The sequence below is a fragment of the Anopheles funestus genome, chromosome 2RL (assembly GCF_943734845.2).
Source record: "Anopheles funestus chromosome 2RL, idAnoFuneDA-416_04, whole genome shotgun sequence".
Lineage (NCBI taxonomy): Eukaryota > Metazoa > Arthropoda > Insecta > Diptera > Culicidae > Anopheles > Anopheles funestus.
In genome coordinates, this window is record NC_064598.1 from 42476318 (window position 1) to 42490902 (window position 14585).

Genomic DNA, 14585 nt, shown 5'->3' on the forward strand with positions numbered 1-14585 from the left:
TTATATTATTATTTATGCGAACAAATTCGCATTAAAATATATCAAATTTATAAATTTTACTAAATTGTAATGAAAAGAAACTTATTGCAACAAATTCGCATTAAAAAAATATCAAATTTATAAATTTTGCTAAATTGCTCGAAAAAATGGTAAACCTATAGCCTTATGACATTTTCAAACTGATTTTTTTAAATTATTTTTTATTCTTTTTTTAATTTAAAGCATTATTTTAATGGAAAAAAACTTATTTCAACAAATTTGCATTAAAATACATCAATTTAAAAATTTTGCTAAATTTCCTCAAACAAAAGCTAAGGCTTTAGCCTTAGAAGATTGGCAAATTTATAGATTTTTTTTTGGGAAATGTCCACGAGATTTTTTGTCGAATTAACAGCCATTCTTCTATTTTAATTCTACTAATTTTTTTCTACTAGACCCGGAGGGACCGTGCTGATGGGATTGGAACCCGGTCCTGCCGTGTGGACCGGCGCCGTTTATCACATGCACCACCATTTACATTCACAATAATTATATATAACACGTACGTATTAAAAAAAATAAAAAGACACTCGTTTTTTTCAAACTTTTTAATATTTGATGACACTCAACCGATTTAATTTTTGATTTAGGATTTAATTATCCAGGATTTAATTATCCTGGGCACCATTACAGAAAACTGTCGTGGCGTCAAGTCGCGCTTCGAATAGCGATTTTTTGCTGAAAATACACCTTTAGCAACTTTTCGCAATTTTGTTGCATGGAGTTTGGCAAACAAAATTTTAATCGCGTTCGCAAACGCGACAATTGCTAAGCATTTAGTGACGGGGTTACAAACGATAGCGATACGGCAAAAATTATCTTAGTTCCACTTGCCATGCCACATTGTACCACATTCCACGTGGGATATTTTATCGAATCGGCGAGAGCATTTATACTCTTGGCAAATTTCGTATCCGCTCATCCAGCGTCCGCAGTCGCTCTATTTTCTCTCGCACAGCACGATATTCGCGAGTGGTACGCTCAACCGCGAGACTTCAGCAGGCGTTGAGAAAACGAAGCAACGAACAGCCGCAAACGCGTTGCTGCCTCTGAAACAAGGGTGCCAAGTCTGGTCCCAAGCCATTCTGGTTGTGTGTCGTAGGTCGTCTGTCTGGTTTGCCGTCGCAGGATAACGCCAAGGAAGGATTGTCGTCCGGAGTGCTGTCACGCGATTCGAGCTCGTAGGCCCCTCGTAAGCTTTTGTCGGTCAATACTCGGGAGCAGCTGCACGGTCCGCCGCCAAAACCCTCTTTGCCAACAAATTCACACGCTCGCCGCGTACGAAAAAGGACGATAAAATGCAGGCTCGAAGCGTTATGTAAGTACAGAACCACTTGCCCATTACGTTCACGCGTGTTTTGTAATCGTAGCGACCACGGATGCAATAGTTCGAAGGATTCAACAATGTACCCATTCCGTTCTCCACGTCAACCCGGATGGGAAAAGGTTTCGCAGCGTATATCACAAAGCGTGCGAAGCGATTGCCGATCTGGAATGGTGAAGAAGAATAATCCATTTCGGGGGTTAACGTTGGAAAAGAAAGAAACGCTCGCAGATTGGCCTTCCCCAGCATGTGTGTGTGTGTGTGTGCGTGTGTATCCGGTGCACGAGAAAATAGGATGACGTAACTGATTGAAGTGTATCCAATTTTCCCCCGCGTGTGTGACTTAAACGTGCAAAAAAACCCCCACAAACCATCGACACTCGGATTGGCCACTTGGTTTTTAGGAAGTGCAACAGCACACAAATGGCAGATGCGTTGTTGCCTGGCAAAAAGAAGAAAACGTGGTGTGTCGAGCTTATTTTTATCGAAACGTGCGTTGTGCTGCCGTGCTAGAAGACGGGAATGCTGGCAGGAAAGTGTAATGTCAGGCGGTAAATGTTTGTATACAATTGAATTAATTGATACTGCAACGTGATACCTTCGACAGTGCGAGTGGAAAAAAATGATTCAAAACAGCAACGCTTAGCAGTTATGATAAAAACGACAACGAGCGAGCGCTGGTGGTATGACGACGATGAGTAACACTACGGCCGCTGTACGTGTTTGTCATGTGAGCGATGATGCTGCTATTGAAGCAGAGCAAAAAAACACCTTCCAATTTCGGTCCACTGGCGTGGAACGTGCTGATAAAGATATGCCAAAGCCGTAATGCGAAGCAATGGGAAAATTGCTCGCCTACAATTGCATCCGTGCTCCAATCTTCCGTGGAATATGGGCGCTAGTTAAACTCCCATGCGCTGAACGTTTCTTGCCCTGTGACAACAGTCACATGACCTTGAAAGAAGAGGCAATCGCATAGAACAGCTAACAACCTGGTGGAACGTTTTATCTTTCTCAGCTGCTTCGATCCAGTGTCCGCGACGCACATGCGTACAAGCGGCTCAAAATTATCCCTTCAATCGTAGTAAACAAACCGTGCTCTGGTGTCCGAATGATGGCCTCGATCGATAATTTACATGGCGAAAAAGAAAAAAAAGGTCACTTACCCTTGACAGAAACCAGCGAATGAATTGATAGCGTGAAGTGGGCGATAAGTTGATTGTGCGAACGATTGATAAATGATATTAGCACATCTTGTCCATCCTCACGACTGTCTTCATTGTGCTCCGATATCGGTCGTACGGATGTCCGGATTTAGCAAGTTTTGCACCGAAAACTATCCCTTCACTGGATTATGCAAACATTGAGCTGAAATGGCAACATCGTTACGGCATTGGGAGACCTTTTTCACCTTATTGTCACCCTGTTTGATCCGCGTTTCTCGCTTCGCAAAGGAATCTATTTTCGTGGGGGACCTACTTCGATTAGCTACACAGTGCTTTTGTCGACCACAACACAACACCGGCCTATAAATAGAGCAAGCGGGAACAGATGAACGGAACGTTGTATATGTCTCCGAGTCGCTTCGTAAACCTCGACCTTAGAAATTGTAAGACAGATTATTTGGATTCCCACTACAAAGACGACGCTAGCGGAAAAACCATTGCTCCGCGTATCCGAGTCGAACCTGCCTCAAGGTTTTCGTTTTTTTTTCTGGTGCGGGTCAAGCCCTTCGTTCGTTTCGAGGTGTTGCCGATTCTAGAATTCGCCTACAAGGGCAACACAGCGAACTGAAAAGTGTTACTTTTAAGAATTTTCGATCCGGTAATAGCAGAATTTAACGAGAATGTTTTCTTTGTCTCTTATCGTTTCTAGCCTGAACGCCAAACAGACCGTCGATGCATTGCGGACACTGGTCGGAACTGCATCGCCGAAGAAAACCATCACGAAGGCGGCCACTTCGGTCGCGGTGCAATCGCTCCAGGCACGCGAATATCATGAGGTGACGGGCGACATAATCGTACCGTCGATGGTGCAGGGCATCGATCATTTGCGCGATCCGCGCCTAAACAAGGGTCTCGCTTTTACGCTGGAAGAGCGTCAAATTCTCGGCATCCATGGTTTGCAGCCGGCCCGGTTTAAGTCGCAGGAGGAACAGCTGGAGCTGTGCCGCATTTCGATTTCGCGCTACCAGGAAGATCTGAACAGGTACCTTTATCTGGTCGATCTGCAGGATCGTAATGAGCGGTTGTTCTTCCGGTTGATATCGGAGGACGTGGAGAAAATGATGCCGATCGTGTATACGCCCACCGTCGGATTGGCGTGTCAGAAGTTTGGCTTGATTTATCGCCGACCGCGCGGTCTCTTCGTGACGATCAATGACCGTGGTCATGTGTACGACGTACTGCGCAACTGGCCGGAACCGGACGTGCGTGCGATCGTCGTTACGGATGGTGAGCGTATTCTGGGTTTGGGTGATCTGGGAGCCTGTGGTATGGGCATTCCGGTCGGTAAGCTGGCCCTGTACACGGCACTCGCCGGTATTCCACCGCATCAGTGTCTGCCGATCGTGATCGACGTTGGCACGAATAACAAGGATCTGCTCGAGGATCCTTTGTACATCGGTCTGAGGCACAAGCGCGTACAGGGCAAGGAGTACGATGACTTCATCGATGAGTTTATGCAGGCTGTGGTGAAGCGTTACGGCCAGAACACGCTCATCCAGTTCGAGGACTTTGGTAATCATAATGCTTTCCGCTTCCTGGACAAGTACCGCAACACGTACTGTACGTTCAACGACGATATTCAGGGCACGGCATCGGTAGCCGTGGCTGGACTACTGGCCTCAAAGCGCATAACGGGCAAGCGCATCTCGGAGAACACGTTCCTGTTCCTCGGTGCGGGTGAAGCTGCCGTCGGTATTGCCGATTTGGTGGTGAAAGCAATGCAAGCGGAGGGTGTTGGCTTGCAGGAGGCACGCGATAAGATTTGGATGTTCGACATTGACGGTTTGCTGGCCAAGGGCCGCCCAGAGGGTCGGCTCGGTGGGCATAAAGCGTACTATGCCAAAGATCACAGTGTGATGAAGAACTTTGCCGATGTGGTGAAGGAGGTTAAGCCGTCGGTGTTGATCGGTGCATCGGCTGCGGGTGGTGCGTTTACGCCAGAAATTCTGCAGGCCATGGGCGAGTTCAACGAGCGGCCAATTATTTTCGCTCTGTCCAATCCCACCTCGAAGGCGGAATGTACGGCCCAGGCAGCGTACGATAATACGGAGGTACGTATAATCCGTTACCGATATTCTCACAGCAGAGAAGGGTTTTTTTGTATCGCACTATTATCTTTTTGTTGCAGGGTCGCTGTATTTTCGCCTCTGGATCACCGTTCCCCCCGGTGAAGTATGGTGGAAAGACATACATCACCGGTCAGGGTAACAATGCGTACATCTTCCCGGGTGTTGCACTGGGTGTCATCGTTACCGGCACGCATCACATCCCGGAGGATATGTTCCTCATCGCTGCACAAGTCGTCGCGGATCACGTGGCCGAAGCGGATCTGGAGAAGGGTTCGCTTTATCCTCCGCTAAGTGCCATTAAGGATTGCTCGATGGACATTGCAGTCGGAGTTACAAACTACGCATATCAGAAGGGTAAGAGAAGAGATTAGCGTACATACGAGATTGCGTGGTGTAATGTTTTACCTTTTGTTACGGTTTCTGTAGGTCTCGCCTCCACCTATCCGGAACCCGAAGATAAGAAGTCGTACATTGAGTCGCACCTGTACAACTACAACTACGAGAGCGCCATGCCCGTTACCTGGCCGTGGCCGAAGCAACAGGAAGCAGCGAAAACTCGGGAAATTAACCCGACCAAGCTTCAGGCATAAGCTGCGGAACCATCAATGGGGAGTTTTATTTCCATCTGCATCAGTTTCCACCAGTATTTATGTTGTCAACGTTATTAGGTCATTTATTTATTTTAACCGCGTCGCTCTGTGTTAGCCGATGCCGCCACGTTCAGTCTATTACTACTTACCATCCTGCAGGCCGTGACCTCGTTGGAAACGGGAAACTGGATTATAGACGGCACCATGGAGAGTGGAAAATTGCAACGATGTTCCTTTTTTTAACATAATAACCTACCAAGTACCACTCCCTAACGATAAGAGTTAAATCTGTACGATTGGTTGGAAAATGTCTCACCACAGTGCTCCCGGACTCGGAAACGAGGTTAAACGGTCCGTTATAGATAAAATCTCTTAAAATTCAGACAAGGAAGCAAAATTCTAGATGAAAGACCGCGACTAGCAACTGTTTGTTTTTAATTGAATTCGTCCGGTTTCTTGTTGATGTGCAAACGACCGCGCTGCCACACAAACACATTTGTTGTGAAAGTAAAATAAACGTATAAGAAAAACTTACCGAGCAAAACGTTTCGGTACTCGATAATTGCAATAAAATGAAACGTTTTATCAGACACAGATAAATGCTCTGGAAGGAGAATGTGAAGCATTACATTTTATTTGCTTTCGCAAATTCGGCATCCTATGGATGCATCTGTAGGTGTCACTATATCACAGTAGATTAGTTCTTTGGCGCCCTGTTCATAAAAAACCAGAGCACACCAAACAGAAACGATGGAGGGCTAGTTATCACCGTTCCCTTTTCCGTCAGCTTTCGCGCTTCCTCCAAACTGTATTCGACGACATCAATCATTTCATCGTCTACACCACCACCGGCAGCAGGAACTTTATCCGCATCGGTAACCTCCGCGTAGAACAACGTTTGCTCCGCACCGGATGTTCCGACACCGGAACGATAACGAATAATTTCTTCGATACGATCCACTTGAATATCGTAGCCACATTCTTCCAAAATTTCCTCGCGCGCGATTTCAACTATCGATATAGGTTTGTCGATAATGCCCGCACACAATTCCATCGTGACGGCAATTTCCGGTGGATATTTCGCCATATCGATGTCGCCCGGTTCCACTCCATCGCTGCTGATGATGCCATGGTATACGGCTGCCAAAAGACGATAGTGGAAGTAAGTTATTGTTAATGCTTAATTAAATCCGAAAAGAAATATATACCAGGTCGGAATTGTTTCACGAAAACCAGCTTCTTCCGGGTAATGTTAAAAATAACGATTGAAACCGAATCGTGCACCTTCAACAGATCCCACGACTTTTGCTTCCCGTTTTGCGTGTAGTGGAAGCGGAATGGTTTCACGTATGGTGAATCTGCCGGCAACGGACCGTAATGTATGTTGGTAATATTATTCATGATTGACCGTTTCAACACTTGCAAATACACCCTATTTCTCGCAGGACTACTGCAGAAACATGCTAGTCCGTCCTTGAAGTAATAACGAAAAATAAATATTATTGACATAACAACGAACGCAACAAAAAACATAACCCCGGCTCTAAACGCTTAGCAATTGTCGCGTTTGCGAACGCGAATCAGAAAAATTTTGCGAAACTCCATTTAAAAAAAATTGTGAAAAGTCGCTATACGTGTATTTTCAGCGAAAAATCGCGATTCGAAGCGCGACTTGACGCCATGACAGTTTTCTGTAATAACAAGGTAAACATGGCGATACCAAGGTAAACTAATACAAATTAAAAAATTAAATATTTTGAGTGTTATTAAATATTGTAAATTAAATTAACAAATCGAGTGCTATTTATTTTTTAAAAGTACGCAGAATTTGTATATAATTATTGTGAATGTCAATATTATTTTTAAAACAGAAGAATCACTGTTAATTCAAAACAAAAATCCCATATCGTGGACAAATGCATGGCTGCATTGTTTATGAATTTATTACTTGTATGTTGAACTTGCTTGAACAAGATAAATTAATTAATAATTAATTAATAATTAATTAAATTAATTAATTAGAAAAATTATTAGAATTAAAAAAATAGAGTTAAAAAATATTAGATAGTCCACAGCACAGTGTTCGATCCCTTTTGGAAGCTGTGTTGGAATCGTGGTTATGAATACCTGTATATTGATGGTAGTTTGGAAGCTGTGTTGGAATCGTGGTTATGAATACCTGTATATTGAGGGTACGGTGACGGTCATGAAATGAGAAAAAAGCCATACACGTTTGATTACCCGTATTCGAAGATTTTTACCTTTATGCTACTCGAAGCTGTCGATCCCAATTCTATTTTGCCCGGTGTATGACGCGATGGGCAAACACATCTTCGTTCACCTATTTATCTTGTTACAATTCTTTCTGGCTACCGGAAAAAATTACAACAAGATTTTCCAGCGTTAAACACACAAGAAAACAAAACGGACAAATCTGCGGTACTGTTAGCAACAGCCGTTATTTGTATCACAGGAGTCACCAGTATCCTGCCACGAGCTTTCTTGATGGTCCATTGTTTTGAAACATCGTCACTGGAGTTAAAAAACTTGCCTTTCTCATCAACTTCATCAAAACAATAAATTTACTATTTATTATAATTTTCTTTGTTTAAATTAATTTAATTTAATTCGAAATTAATTTCCCGCTACCGGCCAGATTGAAAACATAAACAAACCTTGCACGAGAAAACTTAAACAACCTTGAAGTCGCGCCGAAAGTCGCAAAATTTTTTGGGAAAACTGTGCTACGATTGTCGCGTTCGCAAACGCGACAATTGCTAAGCATGTAGGCACGGGGTAACAAAAGTCAAGACAAGTCTCTCACAAGGTTAATATAGAAAACATGTCAGAAATAATAATTAATTTAATTTTCTTTCACGTACTTCTAGAACACATTTCAAGCATTCTTATTTAAAATTGAATAAAACAAAACTGTACAAAACTATCGGAACAAAAAACAAAATTTTTACAAAAAAAAATTATCCTACTCACCTTGGTTCAAAACGCTTCGAAAAATTCAACGCTTCGGAGAAATGTCGAACGCTTCACTGCACAGTGGTATTGCCCACACAAAATAATAAAATGAAATTTGAATTTTTCAAATCGGTTTGCCTTCACGTGGTTTTACTGCAAATACAAACATTTTGGTTTTAAAGATAATAAATTTATTAAATATGAAGAATGCCTACAGAACATAACATTTGAAAGATTATCGTTTTTTAGGTAAAAGGAATGTCAATATTGAGCACACGAACATCAACGAAGCCAACATGATCAGCGTTATTTCACAATTTTGAAGCATCAAATGTCCCAGTAAAGTGCTCGCTACGAACCCACTCAGTCGGCCAAATATGTTCGCTATTCCTATAGCCATCGCTCTAAAATCATGACAAGAAAACTAACAATTAATCTGTACCTTTTGTGCACAATTATTCAATTAAAAACATACCTCACTTTCGTTGCGAAAATGTCCACCATATTTGCATTTACTAACACTATACAGTACCCGGCAAACACTATTTTGAGACAAAACAATATTGCCACTGCGTACGAATTGGTGACAAACTGCAGTGCAATGCCCCAAATCCCAGCAATAGTAAAGTTAAATAGTGTCATTACTCGTACATCGATTTTTCCCAGCAACAGTGATACGACGAGTCCTTGTATGATGTTCATCACACCCGATATCATTGTGTATAGGAAAGTTTCCGTTGCATCATTACATAACTCATCCTCGATCGTTTGAGTTTCATTTCGTTGCAGTACGACACAAACTTTCTGCCCCTCTACTGTTGCATCTGCAGCGAATAAATGGTTCATGATATCGGGAAACCACAAGCCAAGTCCTCCGTATCTGGAACAGAAAGGAGAGGTACAGAAAATAGCTTCGATAGCATATTCACTCTAGATGATCCTTACATAGCAAAAGCTCCAATGCTGTGGATACAACATACGATTAAATACACCAAAGATGGTAGTTTAATTATAGGTAAGGTTTGCTTTACTACCGATATGAATAGTCCTATAATGCCATCGTCACTTTCCTCCCGAGCGATCACATCTCCTGGATCTAGTCTCAGTGTCTTCACTTCGTATCCATCTGCATTATCGATGCCCTTGTTGATCTTGTAGACCTTCTTCAGTATTTCTAGAGCTTCCTCATTACGACCCTGTGACACGAGGAACTTGGGACTCTCGGGACAGAAGCAGAAGGCGATTCCGTTCAAGAAGGCGGGTAAAGTGTTGACGATGAACAGCAATCGCCATGGTTTGAATTCAAACGAATCACTAATGACGAACACCCAATCGTACGAAAGTATCCACCAGCCAACCACTGAAATCAGGAGGATCATTATCGATCACTGTATGATGTCATATTCAAAGGTAGCGCAGTTAGAAGAAATGACTCACATGACACATAGACTATTCCGACACCTCCCCAAACGGAAGCAAACGACAGCATTTGACTGCGTCTGCTCGGTGTAGTAAACTCTCCGAGGTAAGCATACACCGTAGAGGCTGGGGCGGCCACACAGACCCCTGTCAAAAATCGGAGCACCAACAACGACACGAATCCAGTTGCAAGACATGAGATCGCACCAAAGAACGAGGTCACAAATAAGGTATATTTCAAGATCAGCTGACGACCTTTCGTATCCGCCAGATAGCCCCAGAAGTAGGACGAAAACATTATTCCTTGAGAAAAAATGAGTTCTTTAAGCAATAGATTTGAATGGTTTAATCAATTAAAATACTTACCAAGCAGCATTGATCCTCCAAGAATACCTTGTTCCCATGCGCTGAACCGTAGATCGCATTGCGAAACAGGCAGGATAATACTCATACCAACCGCTTCATTCACTACCGTCATCATACTAATACCGGAAAGAATCGACAGGACGATCTGCACTTTACCAAATTCTGCAAGCTCCAGTGCTTCGTCTATGCTGTGTCCGTCGGGGGGTTTGGGTACAGTTGTTTCCGAATCAGGCAAACCGGAGTGGGGTGTTACATTTTCCATGCTAGTTAAAGTGTAGTATTACGAAATAAAACACTTCATTCAACATAATGGCACAATAAATAATGCACTTGTGAATGCAATAAACAAGGTTAAGGTCACGTTACCTAAACTAACGAAGATGATTATTCAATGTACTCTTTAAGGTACAGAACGAATAAATTATAAAAAAAAACTACACAAAAAATAACGCTCTTTATCTTAACGTTTCGAAACCCTAAGACCCTATGGATGGAGCGTCAAGTTCCGAACTTTCTACGATCACACTGCAGCATTTTCCAACCGACAAAGCTTAAACTAAAACGTTCACAATCGCAGTTTATTGAGGGCTGTACTGGCGTATGATTGTGTATCGGACTTGTTCCTTCTTATCAATGTATGTAATCAATTTATTCCGAATCAGAGGTACAAATTACTTTGCACTATTGGATTGTTACATTTTCTAGACTTTCAGCGGCATAATTTTCTGGATGAGTTAGTCCCTAGGTAGTTGTTGAACGATTCGAATTAATGGCAAAGTGCAGTTGTTTCAGTGTTGAGCATAATTAGAATTGTACTATTTCTAAACAAATTATTTTGAACAATAATATTGTGGAAGTTTTTATTACTTTTTATCAAGACATATAAGTAACCGTAAAAGCTTAATGTGGTAAATATAGCAGCTAGTTTGTGATATTCAGGTTTCAGAAATGAGCTAGAAACGAATTTGGAAAGAAGAAATCAACTACATGATCAAGTAATTATATAAAGCGAAGCGAACTTAATGGTGCACTTATTGGGTGTACAACTTAAAAACCGGGTTTTTTTAGCCAAATTTTATGCTTTATTATGGAGAAATCTTACAATATATTTTATTCAAAGTATTGCCCGTCAGAAGCTATAACATTTTCCCATCTTTCAGGCAATTTATGAATTCCATCCCAAAAAAATTGCACCGGCTTGCCGGCCAAAAACGAATCTATCCAATTTCGGATATCTTGCTCTGAAGTGAAGCGTATTCCGGTGAGGGCGTTTTGCATCGAGCGAAATAAATGAAAGCCAGACGGAGCAAGGTTCGGACTATAAAGCGGGTGGGTCAAAACTTCCCATCCACTATTTTCCAAATATTTTTTCACGGGTCTTGCAACATGCGGCCGAACATTGTCGTGATGAAAAATTATAGCCTCGTGTCTGGTCGCATATTCCGGGCGTTTTTCGATAATGGCACGCTTCAAACGTATTAATTGTGTTCATCCCCAGTCACGATCAGATGAAAACGATAACTTTCCGTAGCAGTTTTCTTTGCAAAAAAAATGACCCAACAGAACCTCCCGCAAATGCTGTCTTTTTCTCCAATTTTCGAAGTTATTCATCGTGAAATATAATAATGATGCACACAAGATAAAATTGTTTTGTTGACTGATTTTGATAGCTGTCAAATGTAGCTTCAAAATGACATATATATAAAATTCGAGCTTTCACCATTTTTGTTACTACGGACATCTAGCGTCAAATTCCGGATATTAAGTTGTACACCCAATAATAAAAAAACGGCACAAAAAAAGTATTTATACAATAATTTATCAGTGTTTTTATTTTTTAACACTAGCAATTGCTCCCCTATCAACTGGGTAACAAGTCGTTTGCATGATCAAAGCTGCGACATGCTTCACAGTGAACTTTGGAATGTGTGTGGAAGGTATATTTACATAATGATAATACGATTAAGTACTTTGCACCTTAAACTAGTCCACCTGTTCAGTCCTACACTCGTGCGTATGTTTGTGGTGTCACTTTTTTGGCAGCAAAAATGTAAGACCCGCGCATAGAAACAGCAAACCGGAAAGCATGTAAAACGTGACTGGACAGTTTTGTAGGATCAGCAACCCTATCACAGCACTCGCTACGAAGCAGCTTAACCGCCCAATCATGTTCGTTAGCGCAACTGCCATTGCTCTGAAATGGAAAGAATTGTTTTTCGTTACATATCAAATTTTCGATAATGAAACGCACCGCCTGCGTTTTGGACGCCTTTCCCCTACCTTACGTTCGTGGGAAAAATGGCTACCACGTTAGCGTTCACCAGCAGCACACAGTAACCGGCGAATACTATCTCGAGACAGAATAGTATTGCCACTGCGTACGAGTTGGCGATGAATTGGAGCGCGATACCGGATATTCCGGCCACCGTGCAGTTAAATACCATCATCACTTTCTGATCGATTCTGCCCAGTACGGCCGATGTGATCAGTGCGTATATGCAACCGATAACACCCAGCAGTAGCGTGTAGAGGAACGTTTCGATCTTGACTTCATCATCGCAGATCTCAAATTCCGTCACAATTGGTAGCGTTTCATTCTTCTGCAATATCATGCACACTTTCCTGTCCTCGTGTGTGGTCTGTTGGGAAAATACTTGGTTCATAATCTCGGGAAACCATAGCCCAAGTCCGCCGTAACTGAAAAATTTAGAAGAACAATGCACATTAGAAACGATCATATCTCGTCGACAAATGTATCACATCATACATAGCAAAAGCTCCAATGTTATGTACACAGCATATGATGAAGTACACGAGATATGGTAGTTTCACAATCGGTAAGGTCTGCTGTACCATCGATCGGAACAGTCCTCCAGAGCCGTCACCATTTCGCTCTAGGGCGATCATATCTTCTGGATCTAGCCGAAGGGTCGTTACTTCATATCCATCTGCATTATCGACGCCCTTGTTGATCTTGTAGACCTTCTTCAGTATTTCTAGAGCTTCCTCATTACGACCCTGTGACACGAGGAACTTGGGACTCTCGGGACAGAAGCAGAAGGCGATTCCGTTCAAGAAGGCGGGTAAAGTGTTGACGATGAACAGCAATCGCCATGGTTTGAATTCAAACGAATCACTAATGACGAACACCCAATCGTACGAAAGTATCCACCAGCCAACCACTGAAATCAGGAGGATCATTATCGATCACTGTATGATGTCATATTCAAAGGTAGCGCAGTTAGAAGAAATGACTCACATGACACATAGACTATTCCGACACCTCCCCAAACGGAAGCAAACGACAGCATTTGACTGCGTCTGCTCGGTGTAGTAAACTCTCCGAGGTAAGCATACACCGTAGAGGCTGGGGCGGCCACACAGACCCCTGTCAAAAATCGAAGCACCAACAACGACACAAATCCAGTCGCAAGACATGAGATCGCACCAAAGAACGAGGTCATAAACAGTGCATACTTCAAGATCAGCTGACGGCCCCTCGTATCAGCCAGATAACCCCAGAAGTAGGACGAAAACATTGTACCTGTTGTTAACGTATACGCATTATTACACACTCGCACATCGCACAAATCGTTCCAATCTCACCAAGAAACACTGCACCACCAACAATGCCTTTCTCCCCAGCATCCAGATCAAGATCACACTGGGAAGCCGGTAAGATAATGCTCATTCCCATCGCTTCATTGATCGATGCCATCATGCCTAGCCCGGCAAGGATCGAAAGGACGATCTGTACCTTGCCGAACCCAGCCAGCTCAAGTGCCTCGTCGAAGCTGTGCCCGTCCGGTGGTTTTTGTCCTTTTTCAAGCGAATTGGGCGATTTGGCGTTCTCTATCGTAAACACCATGCTTACTGCTGATGGCGCCATTTACTATGAGTAGGTCACTATCACGAGATGCTACCACTTGCTAGAACTTCCGTGCACGTTGACCGTCTCGGTGTGATACTGAAGCGGAACTAAGTGTGCCTGCTGTGTCCGTACATTGGCACTAGCAGATGAGACTGCGATTATTTAAAGTCGCAAGTGTAAATAGCTTTGCGCGGTACTATCATGGTTAAAAAATGAGCTTATCAGCGGCGTATATGGGCGGTCGATTTGCACCGTCAGGCGTACCGGCCCGTGAGCAGATGAATGACGGTACGGAATCACAGCAAACAACGATGACGATCAACGTGCTGCGCGATAAGCGTATTATAACCTTTCCGGAATGATGTCGTTAAATTGCGGGCACGATGTCACTATCAGTTCTAGGTGAAAAGTACAACCGAAGAACGATTCCGCCTAACTCAACGATCGCCAAATGCTACCGCAGTTGGTTTGTATAATTTGGTCATTGTCCCTTAACTTCTTAAGCAGCCCCTAAGCAAGTAAATGTGAGCTTCCTCATTCATTATAACCCTTCACGATTCACAACCAAAACGATCTAGTTTGGTACGATCCGCTTATAGGCGTGTCGGGAACCCTTTAGATGACAGCAATGTTGTGCGCTGCCGAACATCCCTTTCTTCCCATGTATTTCCAGCTAACCCATGACTGGTTGAATTGAAAACTGACTGG

At 42.9% G+C, this 14585-nt stretch overlaps 3 protein-coding genes across 6 annotated transcripts; 1 reads left to right on the forward strand and 2 right to left on the reverse strand.

Moving 5' to 3' along the window:
- The first annotated feature begins 1031 nt into the window (after window positions 1–1031).
- Window positions 1032–5864, forward strand: LOC125761267 (NADP-dependent malic enzyme). 2 transcript variants are annotated; one of them, XM_049422240.1, is made up of 4 exons: window positions 1032–1357; window positions 3239–4640; window positions 4718–5012; window positions 5085–5864. In XM_049422240.1, exons 1-4 carry the CDS (start codon window positions 1338–1340, stop codon window positions 5246–5248), a joined length of 1881 nt encoding a protein of 626 aa, XP_049278197.1. In that variant the 5' UTR covers window positions 1032–1337; the 3' UTR covers window positions 5249–5864. The 2 variants fall into 2 exon arrangements, with proteins under 2 accessions (XP_049278197.1, XP_049278196.1); XM_049422239.1 differs by lacking the exon at window positions 1032–1357 and adding an exon at window positions 1871–1914.
- LOC125761306 (uridine diphosphate glucose pyrophosphatase NUDT14-like) lies at window positions 5849–6765 on the reverse strand. Its single transcript, XM_049422301.1, has 2 exons — window positions 6457–6765; window positions 5849–6388 (listed from the first exon to the last, which is right to left on the reverse strand). The coding sequence occupies exons 1-2, from the start codon at window positions 6755–6757 to the stop codon at window positions 5946–5948; spliced, it is 744 nt and encodes a 247-aa protein (XP_049278258.1). The 5' UTR covers window positions 6758–6765; the 3' UTR covers window positions 5849–5945.
- A 1584-nt stretch (window positions 6766–8349) lies between these two features.
- On the reverse strand, window positions 8350–14030 carry LOC125761277 (synaptic vesicle glycoprotein 2B-like). Of its 3 annotated transcripts, XM_049422265.1 has the most exons (6): window positions 13613–14030; window positions 13466–13550; window positions 9659–9858; window positions 9167–9581; window positions 8697–9101; window positions 8350–8625 (listed from the first exon to the last, which is right to left on the reverse strand). In XM_049422265.1, the coding sequence occupies exons 1-6, from the start codon at window positions 13893–13895 to the stop codon at window positions 8457–8459; spliced, it is 1557 nt and encodes a 518-aa protein (XP_049278222.1). In that variant the 5' UTR covers window positions 13896–14030; the 3' UTR covers window positions 8350–8456. The 3 variants fall into 3 exon arrangements, with proteins under 3 accessions (XP_049278222.1, XP_049278221.1, XP_049278220.1); XM_049422264.1 differs by lacking the exon at window positions 9659–9858 and having other exon boundaries at window positions 8353–8625; window positions 13266–13550; window positions 13613–14028; XM_049422263.1 differs by lacking the exons at window positions 8350–8625; window positions 8697–9101; window positions 9167–9581; window positions 9659–9858 and adding exons at window positions 11812–12200; window positions 12287–12703; window positions 12774–13188 and having other exon boundaries at window positions 13266–13550; window positions 13613–14014.
- Between the last annotated feature and the right edge of the window lie 555 nt (window positions 14031–14585).

Coding starts and splice junctions, on each gene's coding strand:
- LOC125761267 (XM_049422239.1), top strand. CDS start 1,886: ATGCTGGCAGGAAAGTGTAATGTCAGGCG. Junction 4,641..4,717: donor CAGCGTACGATAATACGGAG/GTACGTATAATC, acceptor TTTTTGTTGCAG/GGTCGCTGTATTTTCGCCTC. Junction 5,013..5,084: donor AAACTACGCATATCAGAAGG/GTAAGAGAAGAG, acceptor CGGTTTCTGTAG/GTCTCGCCTCCACCTATCCG.
- LOC125761306 (XM_049422301.1), bottom strand. CDS start 6,757: ATGTCAATAATATTTATTTTTCGTTATTACTTCAAGGACGGACTAGCA. Junction 6,389..6,456: donor CGTGAAACAATTCCGACCTG/GTATATATTTCT, acceptor GTCTTTTGGCAG/CCGTATACCATGGCATCATC.
- LOC125761277 (XM_049422263.1), bottom strand. CDS start 13,895: ATGGCGCCATCAGCAGTAAGCATGGTGTTTACGATAGAGAACGCCAAA. Junction 13,189..13,265: donor CGGAATAGTCTATGTGTCAT/GTGAGTCATTTC, acceptor TCCTGATTTCAG/TGGTTGGCTGGTGGATACTT. Junction 12,201..12,286: donor ATTTTTCCCACGAACGTAAG/GTAGGGGAAAGG, acceptor TTTCCATTTCAG/AGCAATGGCAGTTGCGCTAA.